This window comes from Xenopus laevis, chromosome 9_10S (genome assembly GCF_017654675.1).
Source record: "Xenopus laevis strain J_2021 chromosome 9_10S, Xenopus_laevis_v10.1, whole genome shotgun sequence".
NCBI classification, from domain to species: Eukaryota; Metazoa; Chordata; class Amphibia; order Anura; family Pipidae; genus Xenopus; species Xenopus laevis.
In genome coordinates, this window is record NC_054388.1 from 67153809 (window position 1) to 67179465 (window position 25657).

The window sequence follows — 25657 nt, forward strand, 5'->3', positions numbered from 1 at the left end:
CATCATCCTATAGAAACCTGCCTCTCTCTTTCTTTCTGCTGTCTCTGCTCAGTCATGCCATCTGACCCCTCCACCTGTATCGCTTTTATCATTGTCTCCTTTCATTCTCTGTAATCCCTGGCAAATACTAAGAATATCCACCATGCAGTGAGATCTACAATGCACTATTAACTGTGTGGCATGCCTTCCAACACAGCACTTAGGTTAGGGCGACTCTGAGGATTATTCTGCCATTTTCCTCTCTGGTAAGCATTCTGCTGTCATTGGAATAAGACAGGGCTGGGACAATGTACATTTACAACACTGTATACCAATAATGCTCAACAGAATATGATTACTTAAGTCTTTATTTTCTAAGCAGTTGCCAAATTAAAGAATTTAATAGAATTCTTCACTCAATAGATTTTTCCTATACTTATATATTAGTGTACATATGTAATATATGTTTTAACAAATGTATGTTCTTAATTTTTAAGTGGACCTTTATTTATAAATTTTATATTCAGATTAATACTCATGAAATCAGGATTGTGTGGCATGAGTATGGGAACTGCTATACTGCTTGCCTTAGGAAAGCTATTATTCACATTCTGTCAGAGCACCTCCTGTGGTCATAAACAGATGTTGCTACGAATATACACTGAAATTACCTGCCACATCTAAATTGAGAGGAGCCTGTACAAAAAAAACCTGTCATTGTACTTAATGTGCTGTTACATCATTTAACATAAACAATGCATCTACTGAGGCAAGCAGCATGACGGCTCCCACACATACTGAAAGCAAACCTCCAGGGAAGAAATAATACATTTTTTCAAAACTGCCATAATTTCTTACATAAATTATAAATAAATGTAAGATTTAAGTTGGGTATAAGTTCATTAATATATAAAGAACACGAATTAACGCATACAAGCATTTCCACTATGACTACTGACCTGATATTCCAGTGTTTATAAAAAGTAATTATAAATAAATAAGAATCGCATACATATTCAGGTGACCATGTTTCCCTGTACATGTACTATTGAACTTTATATAGTCGTAAGACCGGCATAACTAGGGGTTAAACATCAGTAAATGCATTGTGCAATAGTCATTTCCATAAACCACAAGAATAGATACTTCACCTGTTAGGATAATATATATATATATAAACGAAAAATTGCTATGTATTGTTAATTAATCAATTGTTTGGATTATTATTAGATTTTTATAGCCAAAACTACTTAGATATTAGATGTTTATTTAGTTAAGGGTTGTTTTCTTTAGGGCAAAGACACACGCTGCTTTTTCGGGTCGATTAGTCGCCAAGGCTTCCCGACAGCTAGAATGTAAATCGGCGGCAGGATGGAACTCAGAACGATTTGTTTTCCGAAGTCGCCCGAAGTTGCCTCATGTGAAAACTTCGGGGACGACTTCAGAAAGTCAAACCAATCCGCGTGCCATCCTGCTGGAATTTACATTGTAGCAGGCTAATATCATCCTTCGTATTTCAGCAGGCTAATTTCAGGGCCCTGAGTAAGCAACACGTAATGAAATAAAAAGTAAATTTATCAAACAATTAGGATTATGTGCATTAGTTTTGGATTAGGGTGAGGGTAATTAAGAGCAGTAATTTTGCAAAATCGCATAATCCCTCAAAAACAAATGAAATACACAAAGTACAGTACAAGTGTGGGACCTGTTATCAGTGTAGGATTGGGGTTGCTAGGCCCACCGGGGCCATCACATCAGAGCCTCCTGCCCAAGCTGCAAATCCCCCTCTGTCCTACTGACTCCCACTGGGGGAGGTCAAGAATGAGCCCGGGAGTGCAGGAGCTGCTAGCTGTAGAAAGCAGGTCTTGGCCAGCTGGGCCCATGAGGGCTGGGGCCCACCGGGTTTTTCCCTGTGTCCTGCTGGCCCAGTCCATCCCTGCCTGTTATCCAGAAAGCTCGGGACCTGGGGCTTTCTGGATAACAGATCTTTCCGTTATTTGAATCTTCATACTTTGTCTACTAGAAAATCAGATAAACATTAAATAAACACAATAGGCTGGTTCTGCTTCCAGTAAGGATTAATTGTATCTTAGTTTGAATCCATGCAGTCTCTGACCCCAAATCTTACATTAATGGGCCCCCAACAGGGCTCTAGGTGAACTAGCCCACTATTAATTATAAAAGTAATATGTGTATTTTCCTATAATAAAATATTATCAAGATATAATATCATACATTAGCATTGCCCTACGTGTTGTTAGCCCTTTTTAGGGTATATTTATGATCAATTTCCTTGATTAAGAATTTTAAATGAGATTTTATATAGTTTTTCTGTAAGTATTAGATCTGGGCAAAAGAAATAATTACAACTGGTTAGAAATTCTTTTGATGAATATTAATCTCAGGCAGCCATTCTTTCATTGTAAGCCTTAGGCTGTTAAACATTACACGGCTGTCATCATATTAGCTTGCTGCACTTTGGCCAGTGTAAGAATAGAACATACTTTGCGCTCTATAAAAACTAAAGAATGAACTCAAACAGACTTATGAATATTAGTGTTTCTTTACAGTATATTAAAATAGTATATTATTTCAGATTCCATTCATAGTAGAAAATACCACATCAGCCCTAACCTTTATTTTTTACTTTCCTTAATTTATTTTAATGCACAAGTTAAGAATGTCAATACTTTCATCTGTTTTCTTACTTTTAAGATTCTTTTAAACCACACTTGCTTTCTTTTCTGATTGGTTAGTTCCATATAGATTTACTATTTGCTTTTGTTTTCTCAATTCTAATGCTTTTTATTTTGTTTGTTTGTTTTCATGTTTGTTTCTGTTTATTTTGGTTCCGTCTTATTTTTCAGACCCCCCTCACTGAAAACCAAATCCCGATACGTCCAGCTAAAACCATTACAGAGGTAATGGGATTTCGCCAAGTGGTGAAGGTGCATAATTATTTTAAGTGATCTTTTCAACACTAGAAAACCACAAACTACTTTTAGCACATGAGCTTTAGGTACAGCTGCTTTCAGCCTGCATATTTTTGTAGGCTTAGAGAAGAGAATCCGCTCCATGCTCCATTGATTTACATTAGACACTCTTAGTGAAGCAGGGACAGAGGTCAGCTGAAATACACAGGTGTCTTAAATAAATGTAGCAGGGGCATAGTGCAGATGCTCTTTACATTCATGGCAATGAATTGAAGCCAAGATCCACCTTGCAGTTATTAACTGGTGCCAGCTCATTATTTCTTGCTGGAAATCAACTCAAAAGGTCCACCAGTACCAGGTCACTTATAAATTTCAGCTTTAGAAGTACAATGATCTTAAAAACAAGACCGAAGCATAAGTGGCTCAAGAAAAGAAACCTCAATGTACTGTACTTCAACAGCCAAGTCAAAGCCCTGATCTCAGTTTATTATACATGTGCATATCTGACCATGGTTGCCAGTGTGGTGTGCTTAAATGAAACCAAAACTTGTTTTCGTATTGATGCCATGCATAAAAGGGATTTGGGCCAAAACAACTCCTTGCACTTCCATATACTTGCTCTGATGAATAATGCACACATTGTTATTAAAGCAGTACATTTTAGTGTGCTGCAAGTTATGGCATCCCCACTCTATTTTTGGCCACAACTTGCATTTTGATGCATTGTGGTCAGTGGTGTCATACACAACATAGAGTGTGATGCATTGACACTGTAATAAAACCGGAGAAAAACAATGTAGGTAACGTTTTGTATAATTCGCAATTTAGTGAATTTGTGAAGTAACGATTATCTGCGTGAGCAAAAATTTGCCTGGTGATAGGGAGCGAAACTACGCTAGCGTTGGTCCCTTTCGCTATTGAATTGTCCTCTACGCCTGTTAGTATATTGGTGATGTCCCTGCAAATGGGATTTCTGGCAAATTTCCGTTATCGACAACCACTTCATCCTCTAGTAAATCTGCCCCTATGTATTTTGCAAAATGTTCTGTTTTTCAGTGGTGTAACTAGAAGATACTGGCCAACAAAAACCTTGAGGAAGTTGGCCTCTTTCTTTCAAATATGTATACTGAAATCTAACCCCATCTGGCCTGCTATACTCTCAGTCCCCTACAGCCTCCCTATGGTTACACCTCTGCATATCCTTAAAGGGATACTGTGATGGGAAAAAAAAATTTTTCAAAATGAATCAGTTAATAGTGCTGCTCCAGCAGAATTCTGCACTGAAATCCATTTCTGAAAAGAGCAAACAGATTTTTTTATATTCAATTTTGAAAGCTGACATGGGGCTAGACATATTGTCAATTTCCCAGCTGCCCCAAGTCATGTGACTTGAGCTCTGATAAACTTCAATCACTCTTTACTGCTGTACTGCAAGTTGGAGTGATATCACCCCCTCCCTATTCCCCCCCAGCAGCCAAAGAAAAGAACAATGGGAAGGTAACCAGTGTCAAGGCCGCCGGGAGCATGGAGAGACGCGTCTGCTCCCGGCGGCAAAGGATCCAAAATGGCGGCGCCCAGTCGGCCCACGTGGATGCTGGGATGCCAGCGCTGCAACGCCGACGCATGCGTAAACACGCATGCGCAAGCACGCCGGCACAAGCACGCCAGTTACGTCACTATGGTGCCAAATTCAACTATAAAAGGGTCGCCCAGGACGCCAGAAGGGCGCCCAAGAATAGGTTCTGCTACCCTGAACCTTGGTTCCTGTATTCCTGATTCCTGTATCCTGATTCCTGCTCCTGCCTTGGTTTTGACCCCCTGCCTGGACTCTTGTTATTTAATCCTGATCTGCCTGCCATTGAACTCTTGCCTGGACTTTGACCTTGTATCTTGCTTAACCCTTTGGATACCGCGACCTTGCACCCTCAAGAGGGCTTCCTCCTTGATCCTGACTACCTCCCTGGAGGGAGCTCCCGGCTCCCTGACAACCAGATAACAGCTCCCTAACACAAGATAACAGCTGCCTGGTAGATCTAAGAACAGCACTCAGAAGTAAAAACCCATGTCTCACTGAGACACATTCAGTTACATTGAGAAGGAAAAACAGCAGCCTGCCAGAAAGCATTTCTCTCCAAAAGTGCAGGCACAAGTCACATGACCAGGGGCAGCTGGGAAATTGACAAAATGTCTAGCCCCATGTCAGATTTCAAAATTGAATATAAAAAAATCTGTTTGCTCTTTTGAGAAATGGATGGAATTCTGCTGGAGTAGCACTATTAACTGATGCGTTTTGAAAAAAACATGTTTTCCGATGACAGGATCCCTTTAACAAGCAACTTGTTTTTCTAGCACAGATATTGTACTTTTCCTGCCTCAGTGAGTTGTGTCACATTGAATTGGCATCAGTAATTTAGCACTGCTCCTTCTACATTTCCATTAATTTTGTGCTCATACCAAGGCCTCCTTTGTATCTTACATTGCCTAAAGGGAATTATTTAAATATATATTGGCACAGCTTTAGTTTTACTTAAGACTTTGTACAGTGTCAAAAATAAAATAATTGATATTTTCCATACACCACAGGTTCCTTCAGAAAGAATACTCAGGGCTGGAAAGACTTTGCGTAATGCCCTCCTTTCTCGGGCACCCCACATGATTAGAGATCGAAAGTATCATCTGAAAACATACAGGTGAGAAGCCTGCAAGATAAGTCTCCTAAGGATTTACAGTAGCTGCATTAATGGCTAAAAGTATTGTATCTATATATAATATATATATATATATATATATATATATATATATATATATATATATATATATATACATTTTATTTTTCCATACATTTTCTTTATTGTCATATATCCATTAATGGTTGTGCTGCTTGCCTAGGATAGTCTTACTAGAAAATAGCAGAATGGTAGCATTAATGGCCATAATTAAGGGTGCAGTTTTATAGATACTGTAAATATAGAGAGAAATCCCCTGGCAGAGCAAACAATATGGCAGGTTCTCGCTTACTGTATATCTGTAAAAGTAATAGTGTTGGATGACGGGCTGATGATGTGACCTGCTGACATCGTAGGTGGGGCTACAATATCGCACACTGCATGGTTGGATAATATTTGCTCTGGTTTACAATTTTAAAATCCTGGTTGGATGTTTTAAACTTGGTTGTCCTGTTCAAAACCAAATTCACCTGACTAATACCTGTACCATTACAGGGGTTGTTCACCTTTGAATTAAATTTTAGTATGATGTAGAGAGTAATATTCAGAGACAATTTGCAATTGGTTTTCATTTTTTATTCTTTGTAGTTTTTGAGTTATTTCGCTTTTTTTCAGCAGCTCTCCCATTTGCAATTTCAGGATCCAACTTAACCTAGCAACCATGCATTTATTTCAATAAGAGATTGAGATGAGAAAAAGTAGCAATAACAATATAATTGTAGCATTACAGAGCATTTGTTTTTTTTTATATGGGGTCCATGATCCCCCCCCCCATTTGAAATCTGGAGTCAGAAGAAAAAGTCAAATGAAGAAAAAAAACTATAACAAATGAAGACAAATTGAAAAGTTGCTTAGAATGGGTCATTCTATAACATAATAAAAGTTAACTTAAAGGTGAACCACCCATGATGCACATATTGCAGTGTAGTATCTATTGGTTACTGTACAAGAGTCTCATGCTCTTTTTGCGCGCCTAACCTTGACGCAGTCATTGGCTACAGCTTACCATGTTATCCAACTACTCACTAGTTTTGAAATGGCTTGTCCAACATAAAGCAATGCCCCTGAACCACAACTGTCAGCTTTGCGTCAGAGGTGCTAGTAGTTGTCGTTTAATGTGAGAAGACTTAATTTCATTATTATAAAGTATAATATGCGTGGTGTAAATCATGGTGTCAGATCATCCAGTTAATTAATGACAGCAATAGGACATACAGAATATATTTATTGGATACTCTCTGAAACACAAACTGATTTTCTACTTATTAATCAAATGTATTCATTCACATAGATGCCTGATTTGCCCTGATTTAATTGCGTTACCTGCAGCTCAATTAGATCATCATAACAAGTGTTTGGATCTTATTCAGGATGGTTGATATCTCAATACATGTGCCAGTTGTTCAGCATTCTCACCAGGGCCCTACACACAGAACTGCCCATTTTTTAAAGAACCAAATTGGAAAATCTACTCACCACAATGTCAGATGATAAATGCTCTTTCCTACAGCCACCAGCAAAAAGATTTGCAGACTCCCTCCACCACATTATTGACCCATTCTCCAGGAGGAGCAGGGGAAATGTAGAGTTACTGGGCCTCATCATTGAATGACATGCCATGCACATGCGGGTTCTGCTTCTCATATTGTTATACCACTGTATATTGCATCTAACCATTATGGCTTCATGCACATACTCACTTTTTAATATAGTAAATGCCGATAACGGAAATGGGCAAAGCAAATAATTTAAATGCCTTATAAATATTCTTATTTGTACTGGAATAGCACATACTTAGGCCAGATGGGTCTGAGTTTGGACTGATATTCTTGGAAAGCAAAATGTAAGGACACAAGTGAAATAAGTATTAAGATTTGTTGCAGTTTTATACCAACACATACATTATATCAAGCTTCCCAAGTCTGTTTCAGGCTTTTCGTTGGATGTTATACTTAAAACAGCCTTTGGTGAATTTACACCTTTGTGTGTTTTGTTTTTAACATTCCAGATATATTTCTGCCCATTTCTTACAGATTTTGTAGAGTAGGAAACAGCAAAGGACCATTTTATCCTTTGATCTGAGATACAGGCAGGAAGTTTCATCTGCTGAAATCACTGAGAACATCCCGAGATGCTGAACTCAAAGGTCTTGCAATTAGTGGTCTTTTTCTGTTTTTTTCCAGGCAATGCTGTGTTGGAACTGAGCTTGTTGACTGGCTCATGCAGCAAAGCTCATGCGTTCATTCTCGAACACAAGCAGTGGGAATGTGGCAGGTGCTGCTCGAAGAAGGAGTCCTAAACCATGGTAAGAATTAACCTGTGCCCTGCTTATAAAATAGTGTTTAAAGGGAACCATGAACTTTTCCCCTTGCACCTCCTAGCTCTCCAAAGTAGGTGTAGGTGCTGATTCTCCAATACTGCCTCCCACTGCTGGAAATCTTGTAGTCATTGCACATAGTGTAATTACCATTCATTTGTTTGCTTGACAGTATTACACTGTAATTAAACATTAGCAAGGGGAATAGAGTTAGATTTGGTGCAATAAACAATATGTTACATTTAGATACATGGAGGTCATCTACCATGTTTTTTGGATTTTGAGACTTGCCTTGTATTTTAATAAACTGGCACAGGTCTCTGCATTCTGACATTCAGAAGTGCTATATTCATTATGGGTGGGGGGGGGCAGGTAGCCTCCATTCCATCACTAGAAAGACCCATTTTAAATTGGAACTATGGACCATGCTTTTGTGCACCCTGTTGTTCTTGTGCCTGTGTCAGGGGTCAAAGTAAATGGCCCCTAGCTATAATGAGCTATACTGATCATAATTCTCTGCCACTTATAGCAAATTAGCATGTTTTGTTCTTAGAATTGTTTTCCTGGTTCACATTTCAGTCCACATCATGCACATTGGGCTCGACTAAATTCCTTTAGCATTATACATTATACATCTCTCTCTCTCTCTCTCTCTCTCTCTATATATACACACACACACATGGACAGCTCTAGTGTATTAAAATGTATGTGATGAAGTTAGGATATGTTGAGATGTTTCTGTTACAAAACAACAACAGCTGAGGATATCACTGTGATTTTGCCCCTAGTGGACCAAGAATATTACTTCCAAGACAAATACCTGTTTTATCGGTTTCTTGATGATGATCATGAGGATGCTCCGATGCTGACAGAGGAGGAGAAAAAGGAGAGTGATGAGGAGCTGCAGGATACGTTGCTCCTACTCTCTCAGATAGGACCAGATGCACATATGAGAATGATTCTGAGAAAACCGTAAGTTTTCATTGTTCCTTTTTGTTATCCACTTAAACGTAAAGTGGGAATAAATCTAAAAACAACCCAAAGCGTGCTCAGCTCTGCCAACCCATAGAAACCAATCAACAGGTAGCATTCATAGTTATTTCTACTCTGCTGTTGGAACACAAACATCTGATTGGTTGCTACAAGACCTTGAACAAATATTGTACATTATTTCATTACCCATGTAATCTTTAATGGTGAACTTCTCCTTTATTCTCCATATTTTTATAGTTTCCTCTTCTGCCTCCTTGCAGCTTTGAAATAATCACTTACCCTAGCAGCCAAAATTTGCAGACATTCCCATATCACATGGAAGAAGTCAGGTGCTGGTTCCTGACGCCTAGGGCAAGAGTCCTCAGTCTTTCGTCTCATTTGCCTAAGTCAGATGGGAGTTACATAGAGATGGTGTATTGTCTTGTATTGTATTAAGGTTCAGGGCACACAGGCAGATTCAGGGAGATTAGTAGCCTGACAAATCTCCTCTTCTTCAGGGTGACTAATCTCCTCAAACTGCCTCCCCTGCCTTCCCGCCGGTGATTTACATTTTAGCCGATGGGAAGGTATGGGAGGCAGTTCTGGCAGATTAGTTGCCCTGAAGAGGAGATTTGTCGCCAGGCAACAAATCTCCCCGAATCTGCCTGTGTGTGCTAACCTATCTTTAAGTGAGATAAGATAGTCGTAAGCATTGTCTATTTCCTCAAAGTTTTTTAAGATGAACTTCCCCTTTAAAAATGGGTCAAATTGCACATAGCAAGCTTGCAAAAATCATCACTGGCTGGAGTTTGTAAGTGTTAAAGGAGAATTCAACCGTAAAGCAAAAAAAAACCTTACCCTACATAGACCCCTCCTCTTCCCCCCAGCCTAGCTGCTACCCCCAGCAAATGCCCCTAAGTCTTTACTTACCCCTTGGTGCAGATTCTGCCCAGCGGAGTTCACAGGCGCCATCTTCTTCTCTTCGGTAATCTTCGAGAAGTAAGTACCATATCAGCGCATGCAAAGTTGGAGTAATTTTCTATTTCACAACAACTGCGCATGAAAGTCATGGAAATTGCCGAAGTGCCGCTCTCATTCAGAAGATTACCAAAGAGAAGAAGATGGCTGCCATGAACTCCGCTGGACTTGCTGCAGCCAGGATGTCCTAAGGGCTTACCTACAAACTTCTCCAAGCTCAAAAGAGGACTCTATGTCTACAAACACAAATGTGGTAGGTCAAAAATGGAAGCATTAGTTGTGCAAATTGACACAGTCAGACTGGGCCGGCAGGACACTCGTAAAACCCCTGATCGGCTGACCCCTGGTAAAAAGAGAAGGATGTTCATTCTGTGGTTTTTCCCGGTGTTGTGCGTCTGTTGAGGGGGGGCAGAGGTTGGAAGTCAGAATGAGGGCCCTGTTGGCTGGCAGGAGGGCCCTTGGTGTCCTAACCCTGGTGGGGCCCCAATGCCCAGTCTAACGCTGCAAATTGACACTATTCATTAATGGTAATTACATCCAGGACCGTTTTAAGGCCTTGGTGGGCCCTGGGCAAAGAGGCAACTGGTGGGCCCCCATGACCATGGCGCGTGTAGCGGTCCAAAAATTTTGGTGAAGCCACGCCCACTTTTTGGTCACACCCCCTAAATAACACAGCCATTTTAACAAAACATAACTCAATCATGCCAGTATTAAATGTATAATCTGAATATTAACTGCAGATCTGATAGTATACTACATTTACTATATATACGAATAATTAGCATATAAACCCTAGCTGTGCCAGTATAATCATTGCAGAAATGGCCAGTGAGCACTCCATTGATCCCAGACAAGCAAGTAAGATCACTTAAACATGGCCAATGAACAAAAAGTCTCTGCCAACTTGTCTGTACTTCTGGCAGATTGGCAGTAAGGCAGAGCCAAGAGAGAAGCAATTTTGAGAAAACATAAATCTGATTAAGTAGCGAACTTGTGGAAATGAAGCTTCCTGTTCATTAAAGAGGTTGTTCACCTCTAAAATAACTGTTAGTATGATGATGAGTGTTACTCAGAGACAATTTGCAATTGGTTTTAATTTTTTATTATTTGTGTTTTGAATTATTTAGCTTGTGATTCAGCAGCTCTCCTGTTTGAAATTTTAACAGTTATCTGTTTGCTACGGTCCAAATTACTGAAGGATGAACATAACAGCAGTTTCATAAATACCCCCAAAGAACCCATAACATGATTAAATACCCCCAGAACCCATAGCAGGATGTAGTACCTTCTACTACCATTGTACAGAGGAGGACACACCATTTTTTTCTGCTACTAATGTTATTTTATAATGTTATGTTGTACACAGTGTACAGTCTGCAGCTGTGAAAATGAACACACTGACACAGCACTTTGATAAAATTGGCAGGGATCAGCCACTAAATCTATCCATCTATCTGTTTTCTATCTTCTTGCACCTAAAAACAAACACATTCAGCCAGCACTGAGTGTTTTGCTTCTCCTTATATTAGGCAAAATAGTCCTCAGCATGCATTGCACAATAGATTTGTACTGTGTGTTATAAACTGGGCCCAATGCCTAGCGCTGTCCTTTTTGCCTTGATCACAAAAAAAACAGAAATTCAAATTACCTGTACCAGTAGTGTGTGTGGAAACCCAGAGGCAAAATCTCACATCCTCAGTATCAATAAGAAAGATAGAGGAACCACTCAGGCCACAGTGAAATCCTAGAATCCTAAATATTTATTTAAAACAAATCTTTAAACAGCCTGAAAATTTTCTCTGTTTTTTAATTTCTATAAATAAATAACAGACAAACATTTGATTCTATATTGTGCACCTGCTTTCAAAGTTGTGAAATCAGAGAGATTGTCCCTGTTTTGTGCATAAGGGGCATTCACTCAGGGCTAACCTTACTGCGGTTTTGCCATAGTCATAGCATCCTCCATTTTTATGAATTAGAAACAGTGCTGATACTGCTATGAGGCAAGGTGATAACTTTACCTCAGGCTGCAGTGCTCAACACTTTTCTAGAGGTGGCAAAAAGCCAATCCCATGGGTGCTTCTGGGCTGTGCCACTTTACCTGCAAACCTGGAGATTTTTGCTGCCCTGATAAAGTGCCACCTTAGGTAAAGTTCTCACCTTGCCTCAACACAGGGTCACCCCTGGCAGCCCCTCATCATAAGTTAAAGGGGTTGTTCACCTTTGAGTTAATTGTTAGTATGATGTAGAGAGTGATATTCTGAGACAATTTGCAGTTGTTTTTCATTTTTTATTATTTGTGGTTTTTGAGTTATTTAGCTTTTTATTCAGCAGCTCTCCAGTTTGTAGTTTCAGCCATCTGGTTACCCTAGCAACCATGCACTGATTTGAATAAGAGACTGGAAAATGAATGGGAGAGGCCTAATAGAAAGATAAGTAATTAAAAGCAGCAATAACAATACATTTGTTGCCTTACAGAGCATTTGTTTTTTAGATGGGGTCAGTGACCCCCATTTGAAAGCTGGAAAGAGTTAAGGTGGCCATAGACGCAAAGATCCTATCGTACGAATCGAGGATTCATGCGATTTTCGGATCGTGTGTGGAGTTTGCCGACATTTTTCGTCTGGCGGAGAACGGTCGTTTGGTTGATCGGAAAGGTTTGATTTTGACCCAATCCCGTCAGAGCCCTTTGCACATCGTAATCGGATCGTTCAGCCATACAGCCGAACATTCAGATTACCGCCCCCCCCGATATAGCCATGCTCGTTAATGACATATCGGGGAAACTAGCGGATCTTTGCGTCTATGGCCACCTTAAGTGAAAGAAGGCATATAATCCAAAAACTATAAAAACAAAATAATAAAGACCAATTGAAATGTTGCTCAGAATTGGTCATTCTATAGCATACCAAAAGTCGACTGAAAGGTGAACCACTCCTTTAAATATCAAAGTGAAATTTTTATAAACTGTTATTTTGCTGTTAAAGTTTAGCCCGAGCATGTAAAAGTTAAGCACAGGGATGAGGGGCAGCGAGAGGCTACCAAAGACCACATTGGTTTGTTGATATGGGCCAACCTCCTGTATTCCTGTTGTTGTTAATAAACACCAATAATTTAAAGAGATGATAAATGTGGAAAGTGTTTTGACTACTGCAGTTCTCTGTGGCTGTCAAAATAACATGTGCCAAACCCTAAGTAAGTCTCACCAGAGCTGATTTCTGTACTACCTGATATTTGCACCTGTTGATGGCTGAATTGAAACCATCTGTTCAACTGACCCACAGGATGGTTGCTTTGATCACCACAGAAGTGATGCCCATACAAACACTCTACTGATTTACTAATGGGGTCATTGGCCAACTATCTTTTTGTTTTGAACAATGCTGAACCATTTGTTTCGCTCAAACAGGATTCTCGTGTGTGTGTGTGTGTGTGTAGCCAACGACAACATCTATAAGAACTTCCAATCTCCTCCTCATTACAGTTAAATCCAAGCTGAGAGAAAGTCCTTATAAAATAAGGGATGAGTATGTCTTTATTAACAAAGAAAGAGTGACAAGATGAAATCTAATTAGCAGATATTGGTCAACGGGATTCTGCCTCCTGCATTCCCCCTAGCTCCTAAGCCAGTGCAAACCTACAAGGACACACAACTCACCGATCTAAAGCAGAGAAGGACAGGTGCCTGCCTGGGTGAGTGTGCGGACTGCAGAAGGTCTGCGCAGGTGGCGGACCAGTGGAGGACATACGTCAGTGGGCCTTGGGCAGATGCCTTTTGCCCATTTATTAAAGCGGCACTCCTTGCATTTCCACATATTTGCACTTAGTGCTGCCCCACCTCTTGTGCTGAATGGCACACAAGTGCAATATACAGGGGGTGCAAGTGTAACATATGCAGTGCACTTTCACCTAAAGAACCACTTGCAGACATTTTGACGCAGAGCTCCGGAAATGACATAATCCCAAATGTCCATGCAAGTGCAATTACTTTTTTGACACACTGATCGCATTTACTTCAGGCTGCAATATGCCTCACTAGAATTAAAGATGTGTAAATGTAAATAAAACCTCTTTCTTGCAACAACTTTATCATAGAGCTGCTATGGAGGGTTTGTATTCCCCCTATTTTATATCATTATATTCCCAAACAATATTTATGATGCTTTTATTTTGTGTGTTTTTTTTTCTTTCTGCACAGACCAGGTCAGAGGAGTGCAGATGATTTAGAAATTATTTTCGAAGAACTTATTCACATTAAAGCCTTATCTCACTTATCAACAACAGTAAGTCCATTTCTTTGAATTAATTTATAAATGTTTAATATGGGTTTTTAGTAAATAGACCATTGAAGCGTGCAGCTGCTGGCTGTGTGTGTGAGTAATTATTCCCAGTTCATCAAGTTAAATATATTCATTTATTTTAAGGTTAAACGAGAACTTGCTGGATTTTTAATCTTTGAATCTCATCCCAAAGCAGGAACAGTGTGTAAGTATAACGTGTTGATTATTCTTAAACTAGCTTTAAAAAATGAGTGTGAACATGTGTTTGGTAAAACATGATTTAATAGGGCAGTGACATAACTAGAGGTTTCTGGCCTGCCCCATACCTCGTGAATGATATCCTATTATACAAGCGCATATTGAAACTCATTCTTTAGGGCACTGACCCGGCCTTCTCTATGTAATAACCCAGTTAAACGGGAACATTTTTAAAAAAATTACTCCCCTCCACAAAAAAATGTTCTTAGCAGAACCCTGCCTATAATTCAATACTCTTGCAGTTATCTAACACAGGGCTATTACTGTGCAGTTTTGAATTGCTAATATTACCTAGCAGATGCATGGAAAGCAACATGGAGCTCACAGTGGGATTACTATGATAGTCTGGGGGGAAAGTACTAACATGCATGTTGCTGCCCACCTGTGAGCACCTGCTTTGAGACAGTTAGGATCAACATCAAAAGGATGGATGGCAACATGTATCTCACAGTGTGATTACCATGGTAGTCTAAGTTGGAGTATTAGAAAGCAATATGAGCATAATTTATGTGGAAACAAGACCTTAATGGAAACAAGATCAAAGCAATAGAGCACAACACAATAGTTTGTGTAGGAGTATTAGTGGACATTTTGCTTGCCTTTTACAAGATAGAGACTAGAGTACATGTGGGCAGCAACATGTGTTGTTCGCCATTACCCTAAAAATTAAAGTCAGTTTTGAGGCAGTTGGGAGCAACATGATATTCTTTAGAAGAGTGTTAGCAAGTATTTTGCTTGCCTGCCTTCAAGCTTGAAATGGTGTGGGCAGCAAAATGAGTTGTTTGACATTGCCTTATAAGTAAAAACCTGCTCTGACAGTTGGGAGCAATATCAAAAGTTAGACAATACTACCCTAAAATATTTAATTGTACTGAATTACTAATGTAAAAGTAAAGAGACCCTTATAGGTATTTTTTTTTCAGACTCCTAGACTATAATGTACATTACCTCCTCCTCCCCTTCATTTTGTTTATATTTGGATGCTCATTTTGCTTTTTTATGGGAAAAAAATCTTAGAAGGTGTGCATTTTGCAATATGACATGCCAATCTGTCAAAATAAAGAAACAAAACTATAATAAAGGCTTCTGTCACAATGAAGACATGCCACGCTACTCCATATGTTTTGGTCCTCTATTTGATATCTACAATAACACATCTTTTAAGCAAATGCTTCAAAACTCACTTCAGAGGAAGTGGAATATTTTGGAAGTGGAATATTTTTGGAGTGAAAATTGTAGATCTTTATGTTGAAGAATAATGATAACTTGTCTGTTCCCAATATGATAGAGTAGCAAGCAAGGTTCTAATGCTTTCCCAAATGTATTACTTCAGGCAATCAGCCTACTAATAGGGTGAAGAAAGGAATGTTTTATTTCTGATCATTTGATTTTTCATGGGTGATTTATTCAGGACATGGTTATAAAGGCTATATGTTGTCTAACATAACATGGGACGGTGGTATTGTCTAACATTGTTTGCATTAGGGGAAGAAAGAAACTCATCCTGGAGTGTGCTTTTCACCAGATCAAACACATCCCCCCCTCATTTGCGGTGCAATTGATGTCTCTGTAGGAGTTAATGGTCCTACTGTACCCACAACCATGTAGAGCAAATATTTTAAAAGTTAATCAAAGTTAATTATATATTTCATTCCCCAACTGCGATCTGGTCCAGTAGCAAGCAAGTAGCGCAGCATGGCCTCTTTCTGTTAATCCCAGTGTCCCAAGTCTCATATCGGGAGACTTGTGATGTCACGGCTATGCATCAGTTTCGGGTATGTAGGTCAGGCAGGTCACGTTCTACCAGGAACTTTACCTGGATCTACTGGTAGACGGCGATCAACATATTGGGCACCTCTGTTTTAGAGCTTTTGGGCACAGGCTGACATTAAATTTCATCATTTGGACTGGGTCTTCAGTGTTTACCCCTAATCTCCACCTAAATGATCTGCCAAATAGACTTCCAAATATGTTTATGAAAGCGAAGACACAGACCTCCTCTATGAATCTTAACTGATGTGCATGCTGGGCCTTCCCCAACTGATCCAATAACAAACCTATTGTAATGATGTAACTTGGGGGTGGGGAGTTAGGGAACCATAAAATGCGTTAAACCAGTTACTACATTTTTTACAGTATACTAACTGCAATCAAGCCATCTTATGACCTTTTGTTAACTTCATTATTCTGAAGACCAGTCAAGTTCTTTCACTTCCATTTTTACAAACCTATTCTGTTGTACATGGGGTTATTACACTACTAAAACAAGAAATGATGTACCCCAAACTGTTGTAAAAAAATTAGGAAGTACAGAATATGTATGCTCAACCCCTTCACCAGAGTTATGACAACTTCAGCTATTGACTTCTATTATAACTATGACTTCAACAACCATCACAAGCAATGTTGTATTGATTTATCAAAGTGAACCAGTGGTGTCACTGCAGAATGGAATGCTTTAGTAATTAAACTTTCCAAACCTAGTGTTTGCTGAACTTACGCCATTCACTTATGTTTCTGCTGTTTGCAGTATTTAACCAAGGAGAAGAAGGCACTTCCTGGTACATTATCTTGAAAGGATCAGTCAATGTTGTCATCTATGGAAAGGTATTTTTCAGCTGTGGCAATGTATGTTTATGTATGAAGAGAGAGCTTATTTCTTAGTTTCTAGTATATTATATGCTCCAGATGATAATGTTCCAGGCAGTCATGAGCCCTTGGGTATTGACAATGAATATGTTCTTGACTTTAAAAAAAATGGGAGTGGTTATATTGGAAGTGAAGGTAGTGGTTAGAAATTCAGCCAAACTTTGGAACCTTAGGGGGCTCATCTGCGCAAATTGTTTCGCAATCCTGCATACAAGCGTTAAGGTGTATGGGTGTTGGTAGTGTTGAGTATGCGTGCCTCTGCCTTAGGTTTGAACACATCCTGCTAAAAGTGGTTGAGAAATGAACTGAATAGGGTCAGCCTTATAGACATTGTACGATATCACTCAAATGCCATCTTGGTCAAGGTTGGGAGTTCAGCAACAGCTGGAGGGCCACACAAGATTTTCGAGTAATTTTTAAAAATGTTTATAACTGTTCTTAACTGTGTAACAGTTGCTTCACATCTATGTCTGTAGGGGGTTGTATGCACTTTGCATGAGGGTGATGACTTTGGGAAGCTTGCCCTTGTTAATGATGCCCCGAGAGCAGCATCTATTGTTTTACGAGAAGACAACTGTCACTTCCTGCGTGTGGACAAGGAGGACTTCAATCGAATCCTGCGGGTGAGTTTTAATACTGCTTCTACTGGAAACACTTAATTTTTCTTGTCCTTTCAAATACATGTATTCAGCTAACTAACGTTATAGGCTCTAAATCGGGTCTGTCAGACCTCAATCCATCCAGCTGGGTAATATCATACTCTAGTGCATGTAAATGTGTTGTGTGAATGTGCAGCTCTAGACAAGAGAGAGCTACCTAATGCCTAGCTGCCCTCTTTGTCCCTTTGCCAGTACATGGGAAAGGTACACTATACCACCTTATAACATATTTTAAATAAAAAACACCAAACCAGAAATTGGGTAGATACAATGACTGCAGTTTTATTTGCCATTTAACTGAATAGCAATTCAAGCAAGAATAGGGTTCATTTTTTTAAAATAGCTCAAGGCCCAAGGTATCGGCACTAGTAGTGAAGAACTAAATTTAACTTACCAGTATTCTGCTGTTAGAGTCTTCTCATTTTATAGTAGTGTTGCACTGAAAGAAACCCACCTTGGCACCTTTCCCTACAGGATGTGGAAGCAAACACAGTGAGACTCAAGGAGCATGATCAAGATGTCTTAGTACTAGAAAAAACCCCAGCTGGATCTCAAGGCTCAGTACAAGGGATCACTCAATCTCCATATAAGTAAGTGCACTGTGGTGTGTTGTAGAGTCCTCAATGTACAGTATGGTTTTCAGTGAGTCGAATGTGAAAGGTGTGTACATGATATTTACATAGGTTAAGACTAATCCCAGTCTAATAACAGGGCACATTTACAGCAATCAGTTTGCATTGAAAGCTCAATATAAAACTGTTGAATAGAAAAGTGCAAAGACATAAAACACTGAATAAATTTCTTTTTTTTGCAGTATAATGTGTTTTACATGTTTGGCTTTGTAGATACACTGTGATGTCAGGAAACCCAGAGAAACTCCTGGAACACTTCCTAGAAACAATGCGTCTTGAACCAAGTTCAAGTGACACAACAGGTAAATATGAGAATATGTGAGTGTGTAAGGTAAGGTGTACACTAACCAACTGCTTAAAGGAACATTAACACCAAAAAATGAAAGTGTTTTAAATGAATGACAATACAGTGTAGTGTTGCCCTGCACTGGTAAAACTGGTGTGTTTGCTTTAGCACAACTATAGTTTATATAATTAAGCTGCTGTGTAGCCATTCAAGCACAGGAGACACAATAGATAATAGATAAATTGAAGAATCCCATTATATACTACTTAGCTTATCTGCTATCTGCTGTGTATCCTGTGTCTTCTCTCCTTTTTTACAGCTTGAATGGCTGACCCCTTGGCTACACAGCAGCTTGTTTATATAAACTATGGTAGTCTTTCTGAAGCAAACACAATCATTTTAAAAAGTGTAGCACACCACTACATTATATTTTCATTACTTAAAAACTTTAATTCATGTTTGTGTTACTGTAAAGCCCTCTCCAACATACATGCCAGGCAATGAACATTATGGTCAGAATCAGGCAATAAGTGCAAACCAATTTTAAATATGGCTGTGTCACATTTCTGGTCAACACTACATTTTTATAATAGCTCCCTCTTCTGGTGGCAATGTGTTTTTCTGAAAATTTCATTTCTGCAACTGCATTAGTACCTGTAACTGATTTTCTCTAAACTATATATTAACAGTTTTGTCATTGTGCTGCAGTGGCACAATAACAGTGACAAGTTGAAGATTCTGGGTTTTTACTTCAATAAAAATCAACAAAAAAGACTATATAAAAATAGTCTTAGTTTCTTACTTATTAAAATAGACTTACATTGTCTGATGTGCCTTTTGGTGTTCACCTATTAAGCTACCATAATAGTCTAGCCTACTGTTCAATTCTTTGACACTGCCTATAAATACAAAGGTATGCTTGACTGTGCAAGTCATCAAGCAAAAGTATTTTTGTTCTTATTTGTTTAACCAAGTAGAGGACCATTCAACATTCAGGCCAATGATCACTTTACATGGTGCAGAGCCAGTGGCTGTGGACTTTATTCAAAGCCCAGTGCAGGTCACGCAACAACAATGGAATTTTCCAGCCGGCCTAATTGATAATTGAATAAATACATGCAGTTTAGATATTGATCAAGGAGGGAGGGATAATTTTAGGCTCATGACACAGGCTGCTGAATTGCGAAGAGAAATAGGCAGTCCGTGCATGGGCATCTTCCACTGTATGGGCACCTTAACACTCACTACTAAGTTTTAAACTGTCTCTAGAATCAACATCAGCAAAAGAGCTAAATGTTGGGTTCTTGGTTTTCTACAGGTGAGCAGCTACACAAAAGCCATATCAAGTTGACAAATTACACTAACTGACTAAATAGATATCAACAAAGAATGATTTATCTATCTGTCTGCATACTCTTATCTATCAGGCACTCGCAGTCCCTCCTCATTCCCTTACTCACCTGCATGTTTTCAGAGGGTTGCTAAATCTACAGAAGTGATTGGGAAGGGGGCTGCCATATAGCAGACCCTGTGCTCTGCCCTACCAGTTCCCTGGGCCCCCTGGTTGCTAAGTCTATTTATCTACCGATCTATCTACTGTATCTATATTTACAGTTTCTATATGTTTGTCCTTTATTCCTTGTATTTCAGATACTGCTTTGGACGATTTTATTCTGATGCACTGTGTTTTCATGCCAAATTCTCAGCTCTGCCCAGCCTTAATGGCACAATATCCTTTCAGTAACCATATTAGTTAGGTAAGAAGTAACAATGGTCAAATACATTCTAAGGTATGTCATGCAGTCATGCATCTGTGTTGTTTCCAATCTGTGCATTTGATCTCTGCGAGACAATCAAGATTATTCCCAAAACCCTTGAGATGACACGGTAAACCTATAAAAGCCATCGTCAAACTGAATTTCTGTGCATCCATATGCAAATAACAATAGTTTGTAAGCATTAAACAGCTGTTTGTGGTAATGTGCTATTGGTTTTCATAAATTTACTTGCCTTTGCTTTTTAAACATCTTGTTAAAATATGTTATTATTTGGTTCTTATCCAACTGGGAATTGTATTACCCAGCAGCTGGTTGGCTTTAAGTGGCCATCCCTGTGTAACAATGCCTATTCTGAGTTGTTCAGCAAGCTCAGCATGTCGTGAGACATGTAAATCTTTCTGCCTTGTCCCCTTCCCATCAGATCATGTAACAATGCACCATAAATAATGGGAGCCAATGAGGCAACCCTGCTTCCTGGCTCCAAAACCCACTTTTTATGAGCGGCTGGAGATGTCCCTAAGCAAAGTGCCAAAGGAATTGTGATAGAACCAGTGGTTTCTTGAATGTGACAAACAGCTTTCTTGTTATGTTTCCATATTTCTGCTTATTTTATGTAGTGATCTGTAGTTTGTAATACTTGCAATATCTTTTATCCTGCTATTCCCAATGATGTGTGTGATTATATTGACAAGAGTGACATATTTAGGTTTAATTTATACCAGTCACTGACGGCCACCATATAGGGGGGCACAGGGGTGACTGTTGTCCCAGGCCTGGGGATTTCAGGTTATAAAGGGGGGCTGGCTGTGCTGCAGAAGAAGTGACAGACAAGAATGAAGAAACTGTTGCAGGGAAGAACGAAGAAGCCACAATGGAAAAGAACAAAGAAGCCGCAATGGAAAAGAGCCGCCTGCTGAAATTTAAAGGTAAGTTCCACTGAACACCAATGTTCTTTTTTTACCATTCTACAACATATAAAAAATAATGATGTTGGCTGATGTTGGCTGTTATGGGACTAACCATAGAGTCTTACAAAGGACATCAGCATATGACTAGGCATCGCATTAGCCCTACAGAGATTTCTCTTATCATTGGTTTAGGGGGTTGTGTCATAACTCATCAGAATCACTGTAAAAACATCTACAGTATATTTTTTCACTGTATAATTTCCTTGTCCTAAATAATACTGAATTGGAATTGGAATACAAAAATGATGGCAAAAAATATACAAAAATAATAGAAGAACGAGTTCCCCTTATTAAAAGAACCGCATGCACCTATCACTGCTCACACAAAACAATATAGGTGTAACTCCACAGAGACCGGATACACCATGTGGAAGCAATCCAAAATCTTAACGGAGAAAACAGACCTGCGATCTGTAAGGCATCGCTAAGAACACCACTCCCTTAGGCCTGCGTGAAAGGACACAGAGAAGGAGGATCTACGACCCGTGAGACAGAGCTACAAGCACCGCTCTCTAAGACCAGGAGGGGTAGGCAGGAGGCAACAGGGCACAAGTCCCCAGCGGGAGTGGGGCCAGGCAGCACACAGCGGGGTACAATACAATATACTGTATATATAATGTGGAGTGAAGCCCCACTTTTCCCGTGTGAGCCTGGGCACTGAGCAGTGGCATAAAGAAGGCACCTGGTGACTCTGCAATGCGGAGGTGGTCCCGGGCATTGGACTGGACTGCCCCCTCTTCAGCACAGGACTGGGCTACCTAACACCTTCAGGACAGGACTGCCCCCCCCTCAGGACAGGATTGGGCTGCCCCCCCCCCTTCAGGACAAAGTCTCAGATGCGCACCGCAACTTTGTTACGTTGGTTTTATTATACGTGGATTAGTGGGTCCAATCTTTTATGTGAGTGCAGCTACTGAGCAATTACCTACACCTTAAACTTATCTTCATAGTACTGCTAGAACTTATGGCTTATATCATTTGGCCTCCTGCCTTTTAGTTTACTTTCTAAAGATCTTTTAACACATAGGATTTTGCCCACAACAGTCTTCTATGCAGCTCACTTTCATATTCAAAGCCCGTTACTCCATACTGACAACTCATAACATCTGCCAAGCACTTGTGCTGATTTCCTCCCTCTTCAGTTGTGCCTCTTTATCTCAACCTGCCTCTTTCTATTTGCATTTTCTTATGGATCCACCAGGTGAACACAAATGGCTCTCAAAATGACCTCTATATTGATTATACCATGCCTTCTTTGCTAGCTTTATCAAACTTTTATAATTTGCTATTGCTAAGATGCATTAACCTGTACATGATGGGGGGTACCTTTGATTGAGGATCATATATTTAGCCAACAGGTGCCCTTTAAGGCGCCATTGCAAACATGCATTCCTTACACAATATGCAAAATTTTAATAACTGTATTAGTTGGCCTTCCCTTCCACAGATGGAACATAAATGCCAATTTGATGCATACAGATGTCATCTGTATGTCCTAATAAATTATTTGAATTTTTGTTATAATTTTGGTCTTTACCTTTGGGGAAAACGCACAACTTTTTGTGTTCCAGGTTTAAAAATCCCGTTAGATTGAGGACTGCATTGGTTCGTTGATGTGGTCCTCAATTCGACCACCCATATTATTATTATCTCCTACCTCATGGTGGGCATATCTAGGAGAGATCCACTCATTTGACAAGGTCGCCAAAGCAGCATATCTCTCCCCAATCTCTGTATATATGGCCAGCTTCATAATGGACACTAGCCTACAGTTGCAGTCCCTCTCTAGAAAAGCAATAGAGTAGAGGCTAGTAGATAGTTAGCTAGCTCCACTTTTAAGCTGCTGGCCTGGAGGGCTCATAATAAATGACAGCCCCAGAATGATACCCTAACTACTCTAAATGCCCCACATTTTTTGTACACATAACAATAAAATAAGTTGTCACTATTAAGACTTGATATCATTGAAAGCCTGCTCCTGAAATGAAAAGCGCTACTCACATCCTCATGGTGAAATCATACCTAATTAAATCATCTCTTAATTAACGCAATATACAATCCATGTTTTTTTTCCCACTTTCCTTATTTTTGTAAACCCTAATCTCCATTCACAGAGCTATCATTAGCCAAATGTGAAAATAAGTAAACGTGAAATAACAAAATGACAAAAATTACAGGTACCCGCTGTGAGTCAGATAATAGCTAGGTAGAAATATATGGAATAATTATATGATTTGAGACACTGAATGAGGAACATGACTAAGGAACATTAAACTTGCTGTTCACAATTTTTGCAAATCATAGTCTACATTACGGATTGGATGCCAGTGATGATATTGTGAAATTGGGAATGTTTAGGTTAGTTTAAATTTACAACACAGGAGTGTTTTTTACATTAATTATAGGCAGAGCTAGAGAATGGGAGTGCAGCTTATTTTATGATTTCTCAATAGGTAACTGTTTTGTACACAAGGCAGCCACATACATGTGCTTTCCCAGTATCCTCTAGCATTGATTGGTTTGAGGATCATGCTGGGAGTTAGAGAACAGCATCACTGTAGATTTATTATAGGGAAAATAGGATTTCTGATAAAAATATGAAAACTTAATTTCAATCGAATACAAACAAATTATGAATATGAAACCCCTAATATCAGGATTTAAAATCTGTAGTTTTCCCTTCTTGAATAGGAAGTAGTCAAGTAGCAAGAGTGTATAGTGTAAAGTATAGTATGACAATGCTAGGAGGCTCCCTTCCCCTGGCAGGTGATTGGCTTTGACTTTTGCACAGGTTAGGGACTTTAGGGTCATCCCAGAAATAACCTTACCAGTATGCTTCCAATTGGGGAGGACCATTAGCACAGCAGTGTCCTGTGTTGGACTGGGGTCCACCAGATTACCTCACCACAGTGGCCCACCAAATACAGTAATGGGTGAGCTAATGGGGCCTAATATGGTGGCAGACAGTTTGTCAGTGGGGCCCAGCAGGGGGGCAGTGGTCTGCAGGGCCCATAATACAGCAGTGGATAATCCAAGAATAGCAACTGGTGATCCCAACACAGCAGCAGTCAGTGGGGCCCTGCAGGACTGGGGACACCGGGATTTTGCTGGTATACAGGTGGGCTAGTGCAACCGAGGCAGCATCCCTCTTTATGGGATTAGAGTGGTAGTGATTATTGTTACAGTCGGTTTGGGATGCCTTGACTCTGAGCCTCAAGGGTGAATTGAATAGGCAATTGACAAGCCTGTGGAAAAGTGGACAGCTTCTGGTAGAGACTTGGATAGGAGGCATGGACCAGGCTTCTAGCCTCTGGGAGGATATGTGGTACAAGTGGTAGTATTAGATTTATTTAAGTCTTGTTGTTATTAAACAACTGTGCCCCTCCCTTTCCTGTTGTGGTGTCATGGGTTGATTATTCAGCAGAGGCACAAAATGAGAATAAAAGAGTCAACAGGTCTTGAAACAGCACTTAGTAGATATCCGGTAGATAGTCAAAAAAGGTACAGATTTCTATATTGCGGAAACAAAGATGGACTTATGGTAATTCTCCTAGCCTTGGGACCATTAGAGCCTAGGCCTACTGGGTATAGGACCGGATTTCTGCCTTCGGTGCCCCGAGGCCGATCTGCGCTGCAGGGTCCTAGCACCCGCCAACGGCTACCCCGGGTCCTTGCGCCTGCAAACATCACATGCAACCCCCTGTCCCCCCTCAGGTGCGTGTGTGCACATGCAGGTAGCTGGGCGGCATGCCGCCCCTACAGTCTTGCCGCCCTAGGCCCGGGCTTTTGTGGCCTTGCCACAAATCCGGTCCTGACTGGGTAATCCTTTAGCACCAATATTTATTTTTCACTGTGTCCTCACAACCTTTCACACGAGTTTCACTTGTTCCTGCCCACACAAAAATTTAAACCTGGGGCAACCAATAGGCAGTTATTACTAGATATCCTCGGCATAGAGTTGCCACCTGTCCGGATTTCACCCAGACAGCCAGACATAGTGTAGACAGATTGTTTCTAATTCATTTGAATAGGAAGCAGCTGCAGAAAGAGAAGTCTTTTGACCATCACTATTTCCATAAAAGTATATTAGTAGTTACTAAGATCAGGAACAAAACACCTGTATAGTAAACCCATCCTTATCTGTAAGAAGAAGACAGATGGCAGCATTGAGAGCAAAGGAAAGAAACAAAACTGTCACTTATTACAGCTTTACAAACAATTCCAATTAGACCGCACTTACTG

General features: G+C 39.9%; 1 protein-coding gene across 4 annotated transcripts in view; it reads left to right on the forward strand.

Annotated features, from left to right (window-relative positions):
• rapgef4.S (Rap guanine nucleotide exchange factor 4 S homeolog) overlaps nt 1-25657 on the forward strand; it is a 129116-nt gene that overhangs the window by 73253 nt on the left and 30206 nt on the right. For 2 of the 4 annotated variants that reach the window (XM_041578226.1, XM_041578228.1), the window contains 11 exons: nt 2847-2927; nt 5496-5602; nt 7822-7943; nt 8744-8927; nt 14104-14188; nt 14330-14390; nt 16974-17050; nt 17569-17715; nt 18226-18341; nt 18597-18685; nt 20320-20398. In XM_041578226.1, the coding sequence (XP_041434160.1) occupies nt 2847-2927; nt 5496-5602; nt 7822-7943; nt 8744-8927; nt 14104-14188; nt 14330-14390; nt 16974-17050; nt 17569-17715; nt 18226-18341; nt 18597-18685; nt 20320-20398 (1148 nt within the window). The remainder of the gene's footprint in view (nt 1-2846; nt 2928-5495; nt 5603-7821; nt 7944-8743; nt 8928-14103; nt 14189-14329; nt 14391-16973; nt 17051-17568; nt 17716-18225; nt 18342-18596; nt 18686-20319; nt 20399-25657) is intronic. The other 2 variants (XM_018238865.2, XM_041578227.1) reach the window with 2 other exon arrangements.